Genomic DNA, 22,425 nt, shown 5'->3' on the forward strand with positions numbered 1-22,425 from the left:
AAAATATATATAATATTGCGACTGACTGCTCAACTAAAGAAATATTGGTCGACCAACAGCATATTGACCAAACAATCGACCAGTCTAAGTGGGATCAGCCCTAAACTAGTGAGATTGTGTCGTTGGTGTTGCCTAGTCAAGCGAATGCGATGGTGTTGTCTAATGAGATGGTGTTCTGTCATTCCCCAGTATGAGGCCAAGACACGTCTGGAGGGCCTGTCTGGCAACACGTCCATCAGCTCTGCTGACCTGTTTGGGGACGGGAGTGACCGTGACACCGGTAAGGGTTAATGTTGTGTGTGTGTTTGATCTCTCTCTGTCTCTGTAGGGGCAGCAAGTTATGTGAGTGTGTTTTAGTATTTGTTAATGTTTGTGTTTGTGATAAAATAATTTATATGTTTATAGATAATTATTAAATATTTCTACCCTGAAACTTAACCATTTGAGAGTATAGTTTATGTAGCATGGATAAGGAATAATTAAAGTATTAAACATATAAGTCCAACTAGGTTGGACTGGGAGAGAGAGAAATGTGTGTGTAAGTGTGTACCTAAGAAAATACAGAGAACAATTAAACTGTGTTTGAACAGACCTGGCTAGAACTCTGAGGAACTTATGAGGACAGGGAGTACTTCTCAAGGTCTCCCTAATCTGGGGGGAATGGAAATGTCGGCTGGGTAGTGATACACAGTGGTGAGAACTACGGAGAAGTATACAACTCACCTACTGTTTTTGTGTATGTATGTGCGTAGGATATCTACTGTTTGTGTGAAAGTATGTACGTAAGTAAGGAGCAAGGATAAAATTGATGTTTTTGTATAATGGACTGGAGAACGTTCCCGTGAATAAACATTTGGACTATTGTAAGTTGGGACTCTTGTCTGTTTCATTCAACCAGAATCTTACAAACTCTGGGTTGCAGACTGAGTAGATTAATTGAAGTTTATGAACATTGATAACAAAATTCTCATAACAGTTCTATCTCTGTCTCTGTAGGGGCAGCAGGTTATGAGAGTGTGCTGCCGACGGGGCCAGACATTGCTCAGTTCAAACAGGGGGTGAAGACTGTGGCGGGCAAGATGGCCGTGCTGGCCAACGGCGTCATGAACACCATACAGGTGACAGGTCCAGAGACACCTCAACACAATACAATTACACATACAGAGAAACTCTACGGGACCAGAGACACCTCAACACAATACAATTACACATACAGAGAAACTCTACAGGTCCAGAGACACCTCAACACAATACATTTACACATACAGAGAAACTCTACAGGACCAGAGACACCTCAACACAACACAATACAATTACACATACAGAGAAACTCTACGGGACCAGAGACACCTCAACACAATACAATTACACATACAGAGAAACTCTACAGGACCAGAGACACCTCAACACAATACAATTACAAATACAGAGAAACTCTACAGGACCAGAGACACCTCAACACAATACAATTACACATACAGAGAAACTCTACAGGACCAGAGACACCTCAACACAATACAATTGCACATACAGAGAAACTCTACAGCAGGGGTGTCAAAGTCAAATGGACGGAGGGCCAAATAAAAAAATCAGCTACAAGACGAGGGCCGGACTGTTCGAATGTTCATTGAAAAATTTTTAAATGACGCATATAGTCTAGTGAACCTAATTGAACCTACTGAAAACCTAACAAATATATTACAATATGATCAGATAAATAAAGCAATATTTTCTTATGGCTCTGTCAGTAATCTTTAATTTTCAACAGACACAAAAGACAAATTTCCTTTATATAAATATCCCCATAACATGAACATTAAATGAAAGAAACCGGTATTCAAGGCACCATCAGTAGACTATATTTTCTATTTTAGCAAAAGTGGGCTAAATTTACTTCAAAGAAAAAACAATAATAGCAATTTTCTATCATCCACTCAACTGAAATATTTTTAAAATATAATTGGATTGAAATACAAAAAAATAAAGTGCAAAAATCTATTAATCAAAAACAACACTTTGTTTAAGGAGAAGTAACATGCAGTGAAAACAAATATTAAATTTTAACTTTTAAACTTGAACTGAGTAAAAACTCTAAATATGTGATTGCACAGTAATGTTCACTTGTTTGAGGTTGAGGGTGATACTTGGTGGTGTCCCATCTTTTCCACAAGTTCATCAATGTTCGGGGTAAGGCTCTGAGCTGAAGAAATCCTCAGAATTGAGTGGAGGTGTTCAGCAGTAAGTCGACTTCTGTGTGATGTTTTGTTCAGGTTCATCAAAGAAAACAGTTGTTCACACAGGTATGTGCTGCCAAACATAGACAACGTTTGAGCAGCCTGGATGCGCAGCTGGGGCATTGTGCCGGGGAGGAAACGGGCGAACTCCGCAGCACCCACTGCCGCATATTTTGCCCTCAGTGCATCATTGCATTGGAGGTCAATCAACTCCATTTGGAGGTTTGGTGGTGAGCTTTCCACGTCAACAGCAAATGGGTTACCGAGCAGTTCCAACCTGCTTTTTTGTGCTTCAAAGTCAGCAAATCGGCGTCGAAAGTCAGCGGCAAGCATACCTATTTTATCAGCCAACTGTGTGCTCGGGAACGCACTGGTAGAGAGCTTCTCTTTCATGGTCTGGCAGCTGGGAAAGTGGCTCAAATTTTCTTTCCGCATCTGCGTCTCCCACAGAGTCAGTTTGGTTTTAAATGCCTTCACTGTACTGTACATATCAGAGATGACACGATCCCGACCCTGCAGCTGCAAGTTTATTGCATTCAGATGACTCGTAATGTCACACAGAAAAGCCATTTCACACAGAAACATTTCGTCTCGGAGTTGTGTTGTGTCTTTCCCTTTGCTGTCCAAGAACAGACAAATCTCCTCACGAAGCTCGAAACATCTTTGAAGCACCTTTCCCTGGCTTAGCCATCGCACCTCTGTGTGATAAGGCAAATCACCATGCTCCGTTTCTAACTCCGTCAGAAATGCCTTGAACTGGCGGTGATTCAAACCTTTGGCTCTGATAAAGTTAACTGTGCGCGTGATGATGCTCATTACATGCTCCATTTTCAAGGCTTTACCGCACAACGCTTCCTGGTGTATGATACAATGATAAGCTGTCAGCTCACCTGTCGCGTTTTCCTCTTGCATCTTTTCCCGTATCTTCGCCACCAGTCCGCTCCTGTGTCCACACATCGCAGGTGCTCCGTCGGTTGTCAAACCCACAAGTTTTTCCCAAGGCAGCTCCATCTCATTTACACATCTTGACACCTCTTCATACAAATCATGCCCCGTAGTTGTGCCATGCATAGGACGTAAAGCCAAAAACTCCTCTGTCACGCTTAGGTTGGAGTCCACTCCGCGGATGAAAATTGACAACTGGGCAATGTCAGAAATGTCGGTGCTCTCATCCACAGCCAAGGAATATGCAATAAAATCTTTTCCCTTTTTCACAAGCTGCTCTTTTAGATTGATGGACAACTGGTCTACTCTCTCGGCAATGGTGTTTCTGCTCAGACTCACATTTAAAAAGAGTTGCCTTTTTTCTGGGCAAACTTCGTCACAAACTTTAATCATGCAGTTTTTGATGAAATCCCCCTCCGTAAATGGCCGGGCTGATTTAGCGATCTCTTCTGCCAAAATAAAACTGGCCTTGACAGCAGCCTGGCCTTGTGATTTGGCTTTTTTGAACAGAGCCTGTCGAGATTTGAGGCCTCGTTTTAATTCCTCTGCCTTTTGTAGCCTTTGTTCCATGTCCATATTCTTGTTTTTGTCCGCGTGTTTCGTTTCATAATGTCGTCTCAGATTATACTCTTTCAGTACCGCCACACTTTCTCCACACAGAAGACACACAGGTTTTCCAGCTACCTTCGTGAACATATACTCCGACTCCCACCTTGTTTGAAACCCCCGGTTCTCAGTATCCACCTTCCGTTTTGCCATTTTTGATGGGTATCTGAAAGTTAATTTTACTGTGATGCTGACGACTGCTGTGCCAATAAATATTGAAATGAAGCAGCCTACTGCTCGGTGCGTCACCTTTGCATTGTGGGAAATGTAGTATTGGTGCGTGTAAAAGATCTGCGGGCTGCCGGCTTGCTGCGGGCCGGTTCTAATAATAAATCAAGATCATCCCAGGGGCCGTAAAAAACCTTCTTGCGGGCCGGATGTGGCCCGCGGGCCTTGACTCTGACATATGTGCTCTACAGGATCAGAGACACCTCAACACAATACAATTACACATACAGAGAAACTCTACAGGACCAGAGACACCTCAACACAATACAATTACACATACAGAGAAACTCTACATGACCAGAGACACCTCAACACAATACATTTACACATACAGAGAAACTCTATTGTCCTGTCTAGTAGGACACACAACTGAAAAGGGAAATTGATCATTTGTATTGAACAAGTCCAGGTGGTCTCTTCCTGTTTGTCAGTTTTCTTCAGGTTGGTTCTCCAGTATTGGTAGGAAAACATCACTAGATGGATCTTAGTGTGCTGACCGAGCTTCTTGTGTTTGTGTTAGGATCGCTATGGCGCTTACTGAAGAGACCAGGACGACCAACACCCAGCTGCAGGGGGAGAGGGAGCCATGACGTCATACTGACAGAGAGTGGAGGGGAGGGGGGGCACAGAGCACATCACTACTGACTGGTATCTGTAGTGAGAGAAGGGAAGAGAGAGTGCATGAATGGAGGGAGACCCTACACCGTGTCTGTCCACCCACCTTTTAGAGTGAGACAAAGTTTTATTTTCAGCGAAGAAAGCTCTGGAAGGTGTAAAGTATTTTTTTTTTCTGTTCTAACTAGTCTTGTTTTCTATACTGTTTTGGTCTCTGATTTCAAACAAATATTAATGATATAAAGTATTCTCTAAGAATGATATGATAACCAATCCCCTCTGTTGAACCATGCTTTTTGACATTGTTTTTACTGTGTGTTTTCAACCTCGCTGTTTTAACAGACAGAGCCGTTTAACCATTCAGCATTAACATCATCAAAGGGAAGCTGTTGTCCAGTACGGTTGATTATCTCTCTTCATTTTAGTTACCATGACAACGGATGACATTCTCTGGTCTGAATGGAGTCGAGTTAATCACACAAAGTTCCATTGTAAGAATGTTTTAACTGAACTCCACACAGCATGAATCAAAACGCAACACCTCCACTCGCTGACTGAGTGACGCAATCTACCAAGGTCAGGAGATGGACGGGGAACGAAGGGGGGGTTATATTTTAGAAACGTAATGACCTAGCCCATCTTGCAGTGCAATATGAGTTCTTCACCAGGGTCTGAAAGGATTTCAGTCGGGTCAGAAGAAAAGTTGGCTTTCAGCCTTTTTCAATAGAAAGAGTTCAGTGTGTGTGTTTCTTAGGAATGATCGGGTGCTTTGACTGAATGGTCGATGCTGGTAAGAATGTGGATGGTGGTCTCCTTCAGTCCATACTTGACCAGTCACTGGGTTTACAGAATCACACCACAAACTTTGGGAAGCCATAGTAACCTCTAATGTTGAGAAACACACTTGTATAGAATACATGAAGACCTGGATCTGAGTTCACACGGTCTTTTGTTTCTACCCTAAGATAAGTTACTTAGACATGGGAGGGAATGCAACTCAGCTGTGTTTCTGCATAATGCTCTTTTCTATTGAGTTTCTGTTCTAAATGGGAGTTTGATCCCTCATTCTGTACTAAATGGGAGTTTGATCCCTCATTCTGTACTAAATGGGAGTTTGATCCCTCATTCTGTACTAAATGGGAGTTTGATCCCTCATTCTGTACTAAATGGGAGTTTGATCCCTCATTCTGTACTAAATGGGAGTTTGATCCCTCATTCTGTTCTAAATGGGAGTTTGATCCCTCATTCTGTTCTAAATGGGAGTTTGATTGTTCATTCTGTTCTAAATGGGAGTTTGATCCCTCATTCTGTACTAAATGGGAGTTTGATCCCTCATTCTGTTCCAAATGGGAGTTTGATCCCTCATTCTGTTCTAAATGGGAGTTTGATCCCTCATTCTGTTCTAAATGGGAGTTTGACCCCTCATTCTGTTCTAAATGGGAGTTTGATCCCTCATTCTGTTCTAAATGGGAGTTTGATCCCTCATTCTGTTCTAAATGGGAGTTTGATCCCTCATTCTGTTCTAAATGGGAGTTTGATCCCTCATTCTGTTCTAAATGGGAGTTTGATCCCTCATTCTGTTCTAAATGGGAGTTTGATCCCTCATTCTGTTCTAAATGGGGAGTTTGATCCCTCATTCTGTTCTAAATGGGAGTTTGATCCCTCATTCTGTACCGTCTTGTTGAATGGCAGGAGCCATGACTAATGGAAGACGTGCTCATCAGATTGTTGTGAAACCTGTGACTGGACAGAGCCTGGCTGTCACTCGGTCCCTCGTCGTTTGATGTTTATTTCTGGTGACCTGCCTATGAAAATGAGAGACCGGGTAAGAGGAGCCTACCACCGTTGGTCAAACGAGGTGTAACGTCAAGAACAGGGCCACCTCAGTACTATTTGAGATGGTCCGGTCACGAATGTCTTATGTGGCAAAGAAAATATATGAATGGATGTCACAGGTAGAAATGCTATATAATACACATAGAGGTGACGTGATTACCTCTTGTTCCTGACTCGCGTGTGTGTGTTCTACACAATACATTTCTATCTGATATCTCATCACGAACAGACAGGGTGTCTGGTATCACAGAGCCTGGAAGGTGGAATTGCATTATAACAACGGTTGGTGTTCCAGGTTGTCTCTCTTGCAGTTGCGCTGTGTATCTCAGAAGATTGATATATATAGATTGACAATTGTTCTGCAACTACAAAAAAAAGATGACCTTGAATGTCACCATTGGCAGTAGTAGCGGGGGTTGATCTAGCACCTTCCATAGCTCTAGATATGCACTTGGTTCAAAGTCATTTAACACAATTGTCTGTTTTGTATGGAGGTCCCTTTCCATTTCATGGTTTCTGTCTATTTTATTGGTGCTTGCTGAGATGATCGTTACAGAGTTGAGGCTCTCATTCCCGGGCTGCATCGCAGCAGTAATGGACTGGAGAAGGTTACACCCTCGTGGACAGTCCCCTTAGGTTGATATACACCACAGGAGGTTGGTGGCACCTTAATCGGGGAGGACAGGCTTGTGGTAATGACTGGAGCGGCATGAAACGCATGGTTTCCAGGTGGTTGATGCCATTCCATTCGCTCCGACCATTATGAGCCGTCCTCCTCTCAGCAGCCTCCACTGATGGCCATGTTAGAGGGTTGTCTGTTGACGGGGGAAGGATTCTCAAAAGGCAGCTCCTGCTTCTCTAACAGCCGTGTGTTAGTTGGGGTCAGTGTTTTTACGGTAAGCCCCAAACTTGATCCTGGGGCCCCGTTTTGGTTTTTGCCCTAACGCTACACAGCTGATTTAAAAAAATATTCAAAGCTTGACGAGTGTTTTTAATTTTTTTTATCTGCTGTGTAGTGCAAGGGCAGGACTGAGTTTGGGTTTGAGTGTGTTCACCCATGACTGTCACCATGGGGATGGGTTTGAGTGTGTTCACCCATGGCTGTCACCGTGGGGATGGGTTTGAGTGTGTTCACCCATGGCTGTCACCATGGGGATGGGTTTGAGTGTGTTCACCCATGACTGTCACCATGGGGATGGGTTTGAGTGTGTTCACCCATGACTGTCACCATGGGGATGGGTTTGAGTGTGTTCACACATGGCTGTCACCATGGGGATGGGTTTGAGTGTGTTCACCCATGACTGTCACCATGGGGATGGGTTTGAGTGTGTTCACACATGGCTGTCACCATGGGGATGGGTTTGAGTGTGTTCACACATGGCTGTCACCATGGGGATGGGTTTGAGTGTGTTCACCCATGGCTGTCACCATGGGGATGGGTTTGAGTGTGTTCACCCATGGCTGTCACCATGGGGATGGGTTTGAGTGTGTTCACACATGGCTGTCACCATGGGGATGGGTTTGAGTGTGTTCACCCATGGCTGTCACCATGGGGATGGGTTTGAGTGTGTTCACTCATGGCTGTCACCATGGGGATGGGTTTGAGTGTGTGCCCTGGTCTGTCTCCCTGGATGTCCCACTAGTGATGAAGAATGGCTATCCCAATGACCCATCAAAACAAGTTATTTATTGTAGGCTACAAAAAGAGTTAGATTTGTGTCAATAAAGATTGAAATCCATCATTGTGGTTGCTGACTTAAGTTCATGGGCTGTGTTTACAAATGCTGCCCAATTCTTATCAGATCCATTGCAGAGCTGATCTCATTGGTCAAAAACAAATCAGATTTGTACTGTGTGTGTAAACGCAGCTGTAGTAGCACATTACATAACAGCAAATGAATGGTAGTTATGAAAACCTACCTAAGATAAACACAATGACTGGGTGGTACCAGATTATTAATTCTGCCGATTTATTGAACACATTTGTAGGATTCATAAATTTAAAAAAACATTCGCACAATTTCAAACAAGTATATTAGACCTTTGCTTTTTCCTCTGGTAAGTGAAATTTTGAAAGGCACTCAGAGCCACAACATTCCACTTCCCCCAATCATCTTCAACTATTTTTTTCACACAGGGAAAACTACCTGGTTTCAATGTATTTCCAGATGGTTGTTCTCAAGTACCCTGGATAAACTACAAAAATAGATTCTTAATTCTCAACCCCAATTTAAGTAACAATTAGATGGGACGGCAGGTCGTCTAGTGGTTAGAGCGTTGGACCAGTAACCGAAAGGTTGCTGGATCAAATCCCCGAGCTGACAAGGTAAAAATCTGTTGTTCTGCCCCTGAACAAGGCAGTTAACCCAATGTTCCCCTGAACAAGGCAGTTAACCCACTGTTCCTAGGCCGTCATTGAAAATAAGAATTTGTTCTTAACTGACTTGCCCAGTTTTAAAAAAAAGTACATCAATTAGGTAGTTAATATCAATAATTTAGAATACAGCATATTTAATATACAAATGTTAGATTTCATATCTTGGTCACATACATTGGCACAGTGGGTAGACAAACAAATGAATAATCTGACAAACAGAAGGGCCCAATTCTCTCCTTCCTCCAATTAAAGAGTCGAAAGGAAGTGACTAGTATACGAAATATGGTGGAAACTCCCACGAGCCCATGCCAAATGCCAATCTAGATTTGTGGGAAGGAGTGAACAAGTGCACACTTTGGGAGATAGGAGATATTGGGACAGCTCCATAGAGAGAACTTCAACCAGCCTCAAAGTCATTCGCTGTAATGCTGTAGGACCAACTGCACAGAACCCATCAGGGCTAGCTGTAGTGGGTTGTTTAACTGGAGACATTTAGGAGGGATTGTTCCCAGTGACAGACAGCAAAACTGACTGACAAGATGGTGATCATACCCAGCGGAGCCAAAGATATCTCCTACCACTCGGTCAATAACACTGCTGGGTAATGTATAGTTTACAAAAGGAGAAAACTAAATCACACAATCAGCATCAATTCATCATAATCACAGGTTCAAGATCAGTCTGATGGAAGATATGACGGAAATCACTCAAATTATAAAAAAGAACAAGGTGGGAATGCAAAAGGCAAGGATCCGTAAGGTACTCTGGCATGCCCTAGCAACAGAACGGAAGGATCCGTAAGGTACTCTGGGATGCCCTAGCAACAGAACGGAAGGATCCGTAAGGTACTCTGGGATGCCCTAGCAACAGAACGGAAGGATCCGTAAGGTACTCTGGGATGCCCTAGCAACAGAACGGAAGGATCCGTAAGGTACTCTGGCATGCCCTAGCAACAGAACGGAAGGATCCGTAAGGTACTCTGGCATGCCCTAGCAACAGAACAGAAGGATCCGTAAGGTACTCTGGCATAACCTAGCAACAGAACAGAAGGATCCGTGAGGTACTCTGGCATGCCCTAGCAACAGAACAGAAGGATCCGTAAGGTACTCTGGCATGCCTTAGCAACAGAACAGATGGATCCGTAAGGTACTCTGGCATGCCATAGCAACAGAACAGAAGGATCCGTAAGGTACTCTGGCATGCCCTAGCAACAGAACAGAAGGATCCGTGAGGTACTCTGGCATGCCCTAGCAACAGAACAGAAGGATCCGTGAGGTACTCTGGCATGCCCTAGCAACAGAACGGAAGGATCCGTGAGGTACTCTGGCATGCCCTAGCAACAGAACGGAAGGATCCGTAAGGTACTCTGGCATGCCCTAGCAACAGAACTGCATGTTGGATCTGATTTGAGGGTCCCCAGTTGAAATACAGCAGCGTAACCAGCACAGGTTTCCAGTGAGTCTGTGGGGGACTTGAGTCCCTGTGTGTCTCTGGCTCTGTAGTTTACTGAGTCTCCCTCTTTAGTGTCGATCCCTATCCAGCTGGCCAGGAGACCTTCAACCACCTCTTGCCCTCAGCCCCAGTTATAGAAGTAGATCTTCTGCCAGACAGGTAGGTAATCCATTAGAGGGCCTGGAAGGACAAGTGGAGGATAAGGTTAAGCCAATCAGGACAATGAACACATTAACTGACAAGATGCAGACTGGCAGAATTTGGAAGCCACAGTGCATGTCAGCAGAGAGTGGACCACCAACAAAGGTAAACAACGGAACAAATACATCCCATTTTCAGAGACTTGGTTTCTATAAAAAGTAAACACTTACGAGCAACCAGCCCGACGCCGGGAACATTGTCTGCCAGGAATCGGAGTAGGAACAGGATCTTTGTCCTACGTGAAACAAAATGGAAAGGTTTAAAAAGCAGCACACGTGATAGAAAATATGCCATGTTTCAATGGTCATCATGGTAAACGAATTTCTCTAGACAGAGAATCTGTTGGTTTTGATTTGACTTGCTCAGAATGTATTTTATTCAGGGGAACCCATTAAGACCAGAGTCTAGTTTACAATGGTGCCCCTGAGGACAACAATACGACAAATACAAAATGACAGAATCAACACTACAGCTTCAAACACCACAAATACTGTACAATCATTTACATTGAATCCAAACAGTTACAATTCATTACATTTCTTCAACACTAAAGTCCTAAACTGCCCTATAGGCACCAGACAGGTGAGATGTAGGGAGTTTTGTAGGCTACAAGCCCAGATATTTATAGGTGGGAACATGCTTGATGAAAGAACCATCCAATGTGTAAGCCATCAAATATATCTACGAGAATTATAAAACAGCATACATTTAGTTTTCTGTTGTAGTTCTGATTCTACTAACTCAGAGAATCTGTTGTAGTTCTGATTCTACTCACTCAGAGAATCTGTTGTAGTTCTGATTCTACTCACTCAGAGAATCTGTTGTAGTTCTGATTCTACTCACTCAGAGAATCTGTTGTAGTTCTGATTCTACTCACTCAGAGAATCTGTTGTAGTTCTGATTCTACTCACTCAGAGAATCTGTTGTAGTTCTGATTCTACTCACTCAGAGAATCTGTTGTAGTTCTGATTCTACTCACTCAGAGAATCTGTTGTAGTTCTGATTCTACTCACTCAGAGAATCTGTTGTAGATCTGATTCTACTCACTCAGAGAATCTGTTGTAGATCTGATTCTACTCACTCAGAGAATCTGTTGTAGAAAGGGGAGCGGAGCAGGTAGTACAGAAGCAGAAAGGCTCTCCTCCTCACCTCCGCCCTCTCCCGCCGGTTCAGAGATTTAGTGTCACTCATCAAACCAAAACTGTGGAGAGAACAGACCAGGGGAGAGAACAGACCAGGGGAGAGAACAGACCAGGGGTAAGAGAACAGACCAGGGGTAAGAGAACAGACCAGGGGTAAGAGAACAGACCAGGGGTAAGAGAACAGACCAGGGGTAAGAGAACAGACCAGGGGAGAGAGAACAGACCAGGGGAGAGAGAACAGACCAGGGGAGAGAGAACAGACCAGGGGAGAGAGAACAGACCAGGGGAGAGAGAACAGACCAGGGGTAAGAGAACAGACCAGTGCCTCCTTCATGACACTGCTTTTAAATGGCCTGTATAGAAGAGTATGTCTACGGCTATTTTGTTTTAATAGTGGAACACATATCATGTGTCTAGTCAGTGTGTGTATTTATTTTGTGATTCCTCTTAGCACGTGTCAGTGTAAAGAGAAGAAAGCATGGTTACCTGGTCATTTCCATGGCTCCAGACACGAGCCATGGTTTCCAGGAGCCTCTCCCACACATTCCCAGGCAGAGCACTGTGTTTAGGAGCAGCGTTGAGGAAAACACACACACACCCTCTGTGTGAGAAATCCTTGGTTTCATTTACCAGGTCAAATACTGGTATACTGTATATACAGTGCAGTGATGTATTCCACTAGTAAGGGATGTGCTGTTAAGATGAACAGAATGCTTCTAGGCCATACAGAGGTATGATATGGAATCATGCAACCATTTCAGCCAATGTACTTTATAGCTGCCGTACCAGACCACAATCTATAGAGGCAGTAATCATGTGATGACATTGTGCACGTTTAATTCTCTAGTGTCCCTGTGACAGAGTCCCAGAGTAGGAAGGATACAGTGTACCAGCGGGCGTCCGATGTACATGGACTCTGCTATGGTCTCCTGGACCCCCAGGGCAGTGGGACTAGAGGTCAGATCCTCCTCCACAGCACACCTCTTCTCCCTACTGGGGGCTGCCCACAGACGGGCCTGCACAGAGGGAGCTGAGAGGAGAGAGAGGGGAGAGAGAGAGGAGAGAGAGAGAGGGGAGAGAGAGAGACAGAGAGAGAGAGGAGAGGGAGAGGAGAGAGGCAGAGAGAAGAGAGAGGAGAAGAGAGTGACAGAGAGGAGAGAGAGAGAGAGAGGAGAGAGACAGAGAGAGAGAGGAGAGAGAGAGGAGAGAGGCAGAGAGAGAGGAGAGAGACAGAGAGAAGAGAGGAGAGAGACAGAGAGAGGAGAGAGAGAGGAGAGGCAGAGAGAGAGAGGAGAGAGGAGAGAGGAGAGAGAGAGAGAGGAGAGAGAGAGGAGAGAGGCAGAGAGAGAGAGGAGAGAGACAGAGAGGAGAGAGGCAGAGAGACAGAGAGAAGAGAGGAGAGAGAGAGAAGAGAGAGACAGAGAGGAGAGAGAAAGAGAGAGAGAGAGAGAGGTATGGGACAGATAGTACATTCCTGATAAATAGTATTGGCACGGTCCTGAATACAAACATTGTACTGGAACGTGTGTAGTCTTACCATTGCCCAACGGCCTCATCACCCTCCCTGACCGCTGGCCTACAAAGGAGCTGTCATCCTGGTGGTCATCATGGTCCTCATCTGTAAGGAGGGAGAGGTACAGAAATATATTTATGTCCAAGTAGTAGTTCCAGGTTGTCTGGATTGTAAACTCTGAAGTATATGGTCCGGTCCTGGTGCGACCCAGGACATTGGCACATTGTTTATAGCCAATGAGGTAACAGAACAAGAAGCGGACACAAAACTGTCCCAAAGTTGTTTTTGAATCAAATGAACAAAGAGAGTCATGTTTAAGTCATATTGTTTGGATATAGCTGTATCTGCCAGACACCCTGCATTTTAAACCAAAAAAATGAGTTCAACATAAAATATGTCTGACGTGCAAACTCTTGACTTGTGTTACCGTTGCCGAGCTGTGCCTCCCTGTCCAGTGGGGTAATAGGAGGGGAAGTCTGCATGCCAGATTTGTACCAGAAGAGCAGTAGGAAGCGCAAGACGGCTCTGGAGAAATGTTGGACAGAGAGAAAGAACACAGAGGGGAGTGAGGTGGAAGGAGAGAAATGGAATGTAACACCATGCAACATAACATCCCAGTAACCATGACGTTTTTCAACAATCAGAGACAATCTAAAGAAAAGCACAGGTTATAATATTAGACCTACAGGCTGACATTGTCTTTACTAATCCATGTATCACTACATATCTCATTGTCTTTACTAATCCATGTATCCCTGCATATCTCATTGTCTCTACTAATCCATGTATCACTACATATCTCATTGTCTTTACTAATCCATGTATCACTACATATCTCATTGTCTTTACTAATCCATGTATCACTACATATCTCATTGTCTCTACTAATCCATGTATCCCTGAATATCTCATTGTCTTTACTAATCCATGTATCCCTGCATATCTCATTGTCTTTACTAATCCATGTATCCCTGCATATCTCATTGTCTCTACTAATCCATGTATCACTACATATCTCATTGTCTTTACTAATCCATGTATCCCTACATATCTCATTGTCTTTACTAATCCATGTATCACTACATATCTCATTGTCTTTACTAATCCATGTATCCCTGAATATCTCATTGTCTCTACTAATCCATGTATCCCTACATATCTCATTGTCTCTACTAATCCATGTATCCCAGCATATCTCATTGTCTTTACTAATCCATGTATCACTACATATCTCATTGTCTTTACTAATCCATGTATCCCTACATATCTCATTGTCTTTACTAATCCATGTATCCCTGCATATCTCATTGTCTTTACTAATCCATGTATCACTACATATCTCATTGTCTTTACTAATCCATGTATCCCTGCATATCTCATTGTCTCTACTAATCACTACATATCTCATTGTCTCTACTAATCCATGTATCCCTGCATATCTCATTGTCTTTACTAATCCATGTATCACTACATATCTCATTGTCTTTACTAATCCATGTATCACTACATATCTCATTGTCTTTACTAATCCATGTATCCCTACATATCTCATTGTCTTTACTAATCCATGTATCCCTACATATCTCATTGTCTTTACTAATCACTACATATCTCATTGTCTTTACTAATCCATGTATCACTGCATATCTCATTGTCTCTACTAATCCATGTATCACTACATATCTCATTGTCTTTACTAATCCATGTATCACTACATATCTCATTGTCTTAACTAATCCATGTATCACTACATATCTCATTGTCTTTACTAATCCATGTATCACTACATATCTCATTGTCTTTACTAATCCATGTATCACTACATATCTCATTGTCTTTACTAATCACTACATATCTCATTGTCTTTACTAATCCATGTATCACTACATATCTCATTGTCTTTACTAATCCATGTATCACTACATATCTCATTGTCTTTACTAATCCATGTATCCCTGCATATCTCATTGTCTCTACTAATCCATGTATCCCTGCATATCTCATTGTCTTTACTAATCCATGTATCCCTACATATCTCATTGTCTTTACTAATCCATGTATCACTACATATCTCATTGTCTTTACTAATCCATGTATCCCTACATATCTCATTGTCTTTACTAATCCATGTATCCCTACATATCTCATTGTCTTTACTAATCACTACATATCTCATTGTCTTTACTAATCCATGTATCCCTACATATCTCATTGTCTTTACTAATCCATGTATCACTACATATCTCATTGTCTTTACTAATCCATGTATCACTACATATCTCATTGTCTTTACTAATCCATGTATCCCTACATATCTCATTGTCTTTACTAATCCATGTATCACTACATATCTCATTGTCTTTACTAATCACTACATATCTCATTGTCTTTACTAATCCATGTATCCCTACATATCTCATTGTCTTTACTAATCACTACATATCTCATTGTCTCTACTAATCCATGTATCCCTACATATCTCATTGTCTTTACTAATCACTACATATCTAATTGTCTTTACTAATCCATGTATCACTACATATCTCATTGTCTTTACTAATCCATGTATCCCTACATATCTCATTGTCTTTACTAATCCATGTATCCCTGCATATCTCATTGTCTTTACTAATCCATGTATCCCTGCATATCTCATTGTCTTTACTAATCACTACATATCTCATTGTCTTTACTAATCCATGTATCCCTACATATCTCATTGTCTTTACTAATCCATGTATCACTACATATCTCATTGTCTCTACTAATCCATGTATCACTACATATCTCATTGTCTCTACTAATCCATGTATCCCTGCATATCTCATTGTCTTTACTAATCCATGTATCACTACATATCTCATTGTCTCTACTAATCACTGCATATCTCATTGTCTCTACTAATCCATGTATCACTACATATCTCATTGTCTCTACTAATCCATGTATCCCTGCATATCTCATTGTCTTTACTAATCCATGTATCACTACATATCTCATTGTCTTTACTAATCCATGTATCACTACATATCTCATTGTCTTTACTAATCCATGTATCCCTGCATATCTCATTGTCTCTACTAATCCATGTATCCCTGCATATCTCATTGTCTTTACTAATCCATGTATCCCTACATATCTCATTGTCTTTACTAATCACTACATATCTCATTGTCTTTACTAATCCATGTATCACTACATATCTCATTGTCTCTACTAATCCATGTATCACTACATATCTCATTGTCTTTACTAATCCATGTATCACTACATATCTCATTGTCTTTACTAATCCATGTATCACTACATATCTCATTGTCTTTACTAATCACTACATATCTCATTGTCTCTACTAATCCATGTATCACTACATATCTCATTGTCTTTACTAATCCATGTATCACTACATATCTCATTGTCTTTACTAATCCATGTATCACTACATATCTCATTGTCTTTACTAATCCATGTATCACTACATATCTCATTGTCTTTACTAATCCATGTATCACTACATATCTCATTGTCTTTACTAATCCATGTATCACTACATATCTCATTGTCTTTACTAATCCATGTATCACTACATATCTCATTGTCTTTACTAATCCATGTATCCCTACATATCTCATTGTCTTTACTAATCCATGTATCCCTGCATATCTCATTGTCTTTACTAATCACTACATATCTCATTGTCTTTACTAATCCATGTATCCCTACATATCTCATTGTCTTTACTAATCCATGTATCCCTACATATCTCATTGTCTTTACTAATCACTACATATCTCATTGTCTCTACTAATCCATGTATCACTACATATCTCATTGTCTCTACTAATCACTACATATCTCATTGTCTCTACTAATCCATGTATCCCTACATATCTCATTGTCTTTACTAATCACTACATATCTCATTGTCTCTACTAATCCATGTATCACTACATATCTCATTGTCTCTACTAATCCATGTATCCCTACATATCTCATTGTCTCTACTAATCCATGTATCCCTACATATCTCATTGTCTTTACTAATCACTACATATCTCATTGTCTTTACTAATCACTACATATCTCATTGTCTCTACTAATCCATGTATCCCTGCATATCTCATTGTCTCTACTAATCCATGTATCCCTACATATCTCATTGTCTTTACTAATCCATGTATCCCTACATATCTCATTGTCTTTACTAATCCATGTATCCCTACATATCTCATCGTCTTTACTAATCCATGTATCCCTACATATCTCATTGTCTTTACTAATCCATGTATCCCTGCATATCTCATTGTCTCTACTAATCCATGTATCCCTACATATCTCATTGTCTTTACTAATCCATGTATCCCTACATATCTCATTGTCTTTACTAATCCATGTATCCCTACATATCTCATTGTCTTTACTAATCCATGTATCCCTGCATATCTCATTGTCTTTACTAATCCATGTATCACTACATATCTCATTGTCTTTACTAATCCATGTATCCCTGCATATCTCATTGTCTCTACTAATCCATGTATCACTACATATCTCATTGTCTTTACTAATCCATGTATCCCTGCATATCTCATTGTCTTTACTAATCCATGTATCCCTACATATCTCATTGTCTCTACTAATCCATGTATCCCTACATATCTCATTGTCTTTACTAATCCATGTATCACTACATATCTCATTGTCTTTACTAATCCATGTATCCCTGCATATCTCATTGTCTTTACTAATCACTACATATCTCATTGTCTCTACTAATCCATGTATCCCTACATATCTCATTGTCTTTACTAATCACTACATATCTCATTGTCTCTACTAATCCATGTATCACTACATATCTCATTGTCTTTACTAATCCATGTATCACTACATATCTCATTGTCTCTACTAATCCATGTATCCCAGCATATCTCATTGTCTTTACTAATCCATGTATCACTACATATCTCATTGTCTTTACTAATCCATGTATCCCTGCATATCTCATTGTCTTTACTAATCACTACATATCTCATTGTCTCTACTAATCCATGTATCCCTACATATCTCATTGTCTTTACTAATCACTACATATCTCATTGTCTCTACTAATCCATGTATCACTACATATCTCATTGTCTTTACTAATCCATGTATCACTACATATCTCATTGTCTCTACTAATCCATGTATCCCAGCATATCTCATTGTCTTTACTAATCCATGTATCACTACATATCTCATTGTCTTTACTAATCCATGTATCCCTGCATATCTCATTGTCTTTACTAATCACTACATATCTCATTGTCTCTACTAATCCATGTATCCCTACATATCTCATTGTCTTTACTAATCACTACATATCTCATTGTCTCTACTAATCCATGTATCACTACATATCTCATTGTCTTTACTAATCCATGTATCACTACATATCTCATTGTCTCTACTAATCCATGTATCCCAGCATATCTCATTGTCTTTACTAATCCATGTATCACTACATATCTCATTGTCTTTACTAATCCATGTATCACTGCATATCTCATTGTCTCTACTAATCCATGTATCACTACATATCTCATTGTCTTTACTAATCCATGTATCCCTGAATATCTCATTGTCTTTACTAATCCATGTATCCCTGTGCACTATACAGCATGTTGTAGATCGATCAAAAGGGACGAAGTTAAAGCGTTGGTTAGATATCGCTCCACGAGGGGCTCCTTCATTCCTTACTTAGTGATCTGGATGAGCACTATGACCAGCCAGCGACCTCCCTCCCCCCACAGCTTGGTGGCCCCCATCTCCAGGAACACCTCCATGTACTCCACCACTGACAGCCAGGTGAGAAGCCTCTGCTGAGAGAGAGACTGAACAAACAACCACACACACACGGTCAGGGATTGCACAGTCAGTTCTGATAGGACTTCCCTGTTTCTGAGTGTTTTCTTCCATTTTGTGCCTAATGAACACAACCCAGCACATATTTAGACTAATGTGATTGACCAGGTGAAGGTGGACCTCACCATGGGTAGGTCCGACTATTGTGGATCTCACCATGGGTAAGGTAAGACTATTGTGGACCTCACCATGGGTAAGGTTAGACTAATGCGATTGACCTCACCATGGGTAAGGTTAGACTATTGTGGACATCACCATGGGTAGGACTAGACTATTGTGATTGACCTCACCATGGGTAAGGTTAGACTATTGTGATTGACCTCACCATGGGTACGGTTAGACTAATGTGATTGACCTCACCATGGGTAAGGTTAGACTCATGTGATTGACCTCACCATGGGTAAGGTTAGACTAATGTGATTGACCTCACCATGGGTAGAGTTAGAATAATGTGATTGACCTCACCATGGGTAGAGTTAGAATAATGTGATTGACCTCACCATGGGTAGAGTTAGAATAATGTGATTGACCTCACCATGGGTAGGGTTAGACTATTGTGATTGACCAGGTGGAGGTGGATCTCACCATGGGTAGGATTAGACTATTGTGATTGACCTCACCATGGGTAGGGTTAGAATAATGTGATTGACCTCACCATGGGTAGGATAAGACTATTGTGATTGACCAGATGGAGGTGGACCTCACCATGGGTAGGATTAGACTATTGTGATTGACCAGGTGGAGGTGGACCTCACCATGGGTAGGGTTAGACTATTGTGATTGACCAGGTGGAGGTGGACCTCACCATGGGTAGGGTTAGACTATTGTGATTGACCAGGTGGAGGTGGACCTCACCATGGGTAGGGTTAGATTAATGTGATTGACCAGGTGGAGGTGGACCTCACCATGGGTAGGGTTAGATTAATGTGATTGACCTCACCATGGGTAGGGTTCGACTATTGTGATTGACCTCACCATGGGTAGGGTTCGACACAGCCCTTTACGCAGAATGCCATCATTAAGCAGCACCAGCAGGTTGGAGGCAGAGTACACTGCAAAAACACACACAACAACAAACTGATCCAACAGTTGAAGTTCCTGAATGCTTCTGGTTCATGGTTCTACTGCGGTCAATAAAACATTAACTGTGAGGTGAGGTGAGGTGCTAACCTACCCAATTCAGAGATTTCATGGGAGTCAGTGAAACGCCCTGTGAAATAGACACAAAAACACTTTGAGGACTGATGGTATGTCAAACTGTTGTAATGTTGTTTCAACAGAGAACCAATCAAAGAACTTGGCTAGATAGTTCAGATAATAATTACATTTCATAAGGTAGCCCATGGGCCATGCCAGACTCTACACAGGACTACTGACAACACTATGTGACAAATAGTTATATTTAAAGTTTGCACTCTGACTCATGCATCAGCTGCTTTGCTGTGACTGTTTTTCATATGCTGAATTAGAGAATAACATTCCTTTGTTTTCATAATCAAACACGAGATGGTAGTGTTGAGAGGCACATCAGGCAATGCATGGTCAATGTTTTGGGAAGAGGTGTAGGCAATTAGCTTGGCAACTTGGAAACACTTTATGCTGCGCTTAGAACAGATGGGAACTCAGAAATCTCCCACTTCGACTTCAGTGCGTTCAAAACAAATGGGACCTCGGTGAAGAAAAAAAACTACTTCCGACTTGAAAAACATTTTTGAACGGTCATCCAAACCGGGGAAATCAGGCCTCTTTCTGTAGCTCCGATTTTCCGACAAAAAATACCACTGACGTCATGATTTGACCTCGTATTTTTCCGAGTTCCCAGATGTTTCTGAACGCAGCAAGCCACTCGCTCTGGCTCTCACTTTTAAACTCACCTGAAATGAGGTACGACAGCGTTCTTACGGTGCTCTCCAGTTGTCCGGTCGCTGCAGGGTTCTTCGTAACGTACTCCCGATACCGCTCGTAGAGCCGGGTCAGTTTATCGGTGTACAGTTTAGACATTGCACTAAACTATTAAATCAAAACATGTCCTGAAACGATCACCTATACATACCTATACATTATACTTCCGCAACTGAAGTCTGCTTCCTGTGACGAAAAACACCGGAAGTAACTTTTTCGGATTATGTTAGAAAAAACGTAGCAAGTTATTGAGACTATGGTTAATGTTTGGAAAACGGTTAGGGCACATATCTGAATAAGATTGTTATATCTGTGGTTAGGGTTGGCGAAAATAGTCTAATAACCTGCTACGATAACCACTTCCGGTCGTAGCTTTATCGAAGGAGCGTGAAAATAGTAGGTCCCTTCTTGTGACAGGGAGAAAACTGACTGCACAGGGCGCCGAAGGCAAATGTTTTGAGTGTGTTCGAGCAGTAAGCAAGGCGAAGCCGACTGTCGACTAAAGTCGGCGAGTGAGTTCAGGGAGGTGCATCTCCGACAGCCAACAGTCGGACACCAGTGGTTTTCCAACAGCAGGGCTCAGATCAACATGGTAGTGTCAACATAGCTACTATTGTTTAACCGTTTGGTTAGAGAGAAGTCTCAAATATAACTGTATTTTCTATTCCCTGTAGCTTTAGAATCGCAATAAATATTTTTCCTGTTTCTTTCAAGTCTTTGGCAACGTCGCACCAATCACACAATTATTGGTTTATGCCTCCCACAATGCAGGTGACTGCATGGTGCAGTTGTTGAGAAGCGACTTCATAGATAAAAACGACATGACCATTGATCACATGATTTTTGTAAAGTTAATGCAGTCCACATGTAGTTGCAATTTGGTCAAATTTTGGCAAAAAAAAAAGTGGGATGCATACCTCCAAAGCCACTACACATCACAACACAACACTAAACAATACATTAACTGCACTATAACGGTGGCAAAAGGTGCAACTGTTAGGGCCTACATAAATCTGTCCCAACACCTTACCACTGCTACAACTGGCTATCAGCAGAGCCTTGTCTGGCAGTGAAACAGTTCATTCAGTCTCATTTACTGCCTTTAAAGAAAACATAGCTGATATGGCTGACTTGCTTAAACAAATGTGGTTTCTAATGACAATTGAGATACAAACTATGTCATAAAGGAACGACAAGCAGATAAGAGGCCATCCGTAATTTAGAATAGGACATTCATGAGAAAGCTAGGACGAACGTAGTCAGTATAACAATTTGTTCAGTACTTTTGAAATGTACAGCAACAGAATTCAGAACATGGGCCATTCTTACAGTGTTCTCCCTGCACACCAAGTCAGAATCGTATGATAAATAAAGGGGGCATATAAGCAGACAATGAAAGCTCTTACAATATTCAATGATTACAGTTCTAAAAAACAGGTTATAGGCTACATGTGCACCACCAAGTCA

The 22,425-nt window shown here is 41.6% G+C and overlaps 2 protein-coding genes across 5 annotated transcripts in view; one reads left to right on the top strand and one right to left on the bottom strand.

Annotated features, from left to right (window-relative positions):
* Positions 1 to 4,901, top strand: part of LOC139411680 (ADP-ribosylation factor GTPase activating protein 2) — a 30,973-nt gene extending 26,072 nt beyond the window's left edge. For both annotated transcript variants that reach the window (XM_071158309.1, XM_071158308.1), the window contains 3 exons: positions 190 to 280; positions 997 to 1,118; positions 4,534 to 4,901. In XM_071158309.1, coding sequence (XP_071014410.1) covers positions 190 to 280; positions 997 to 1,118; positions 4,534 to 4,554 — 234 coding nt within the window. In that variant the 3' untranslated portion in view covers positions 4,555 to 4,901. The remainder of the gene's footprint in view (positions 1 to 189; positions 281 to 996; positions 1,119 to 4,533) is intronic.
* Positions 4,902 to 8,924: 4,023 nt separating this feature from the next.
* On the bottom strand, positions 8,925 to 21,148 carry LOC139411681 (peroxisomal biogenesis factor 16). 3 transcript variants are annotated; one of them, XR_011634618.1, is made up of 12 exons: positions 20,931 to 21,147; positions 20,231 to 20,266; positions 20,032 to 20,108; positions 18,892 to 19,025; positions 13,577 to 13,674; positions 13,174 to 13,254; positions 12,520 to 12,666; positions 12,123 to 12,195; positions 11,576 to 11,695; positions 10,665 to 10,729; positions 9,874 to 10,473; positions 8,925 to 9,615 (listed from the first exon to the last, which is right to left on the bottom strand). XR_011634618.1 is itself a non-coding variant. In XM_071158310.1 (11 exons), the coding sequence occupies exons 1-11, from the start codon at positions 21,055 to 21,057 to the stop codon at positions 10,415 to 10,417; spliced, it is 1,017 nt and encodes a 338-aa protein (XP_071014411.1). In that variant the 5' UTR covers positions 21,058 to 21,148; the 3' UTR covers positions 8,925 to 10,414. The 3 variants fall into 3 exon arrangements, 2 of the variants coding, with proteins under 2 accessions (XP_071014411.1, XP_071014412.1); XM_071158310.1 differs by having other exon boundaries at positions 8,925 to 10,473; positions 20,931 to 21,148; XM_071158311.1 differs by lacking the exon at positions 11,576 to 11,695 and having other exon boundaries at positions 8,925 to 10,473.
* Positions 21,149 to 22,425: the final 1,277 nt, after the last annotated feature.

The sequence above is a fragment of the Oncorhynchus clarkii genome, chromosome 6 (genome assembly GCF_045791955.1).
Source record: "Oncorhynchus clarkii lewisi isolate Uvic-CL-2024 chromosome 6, UVic_Ocla_1.0, whole genome shotgun sequence".
Lineage (NCBI taxonomy): Eukaryota > Metazoa > Chordata > Actinopteri > Salmoniformes > Salmonidae > Oncorhynchus > Oncorhynchus clarkii.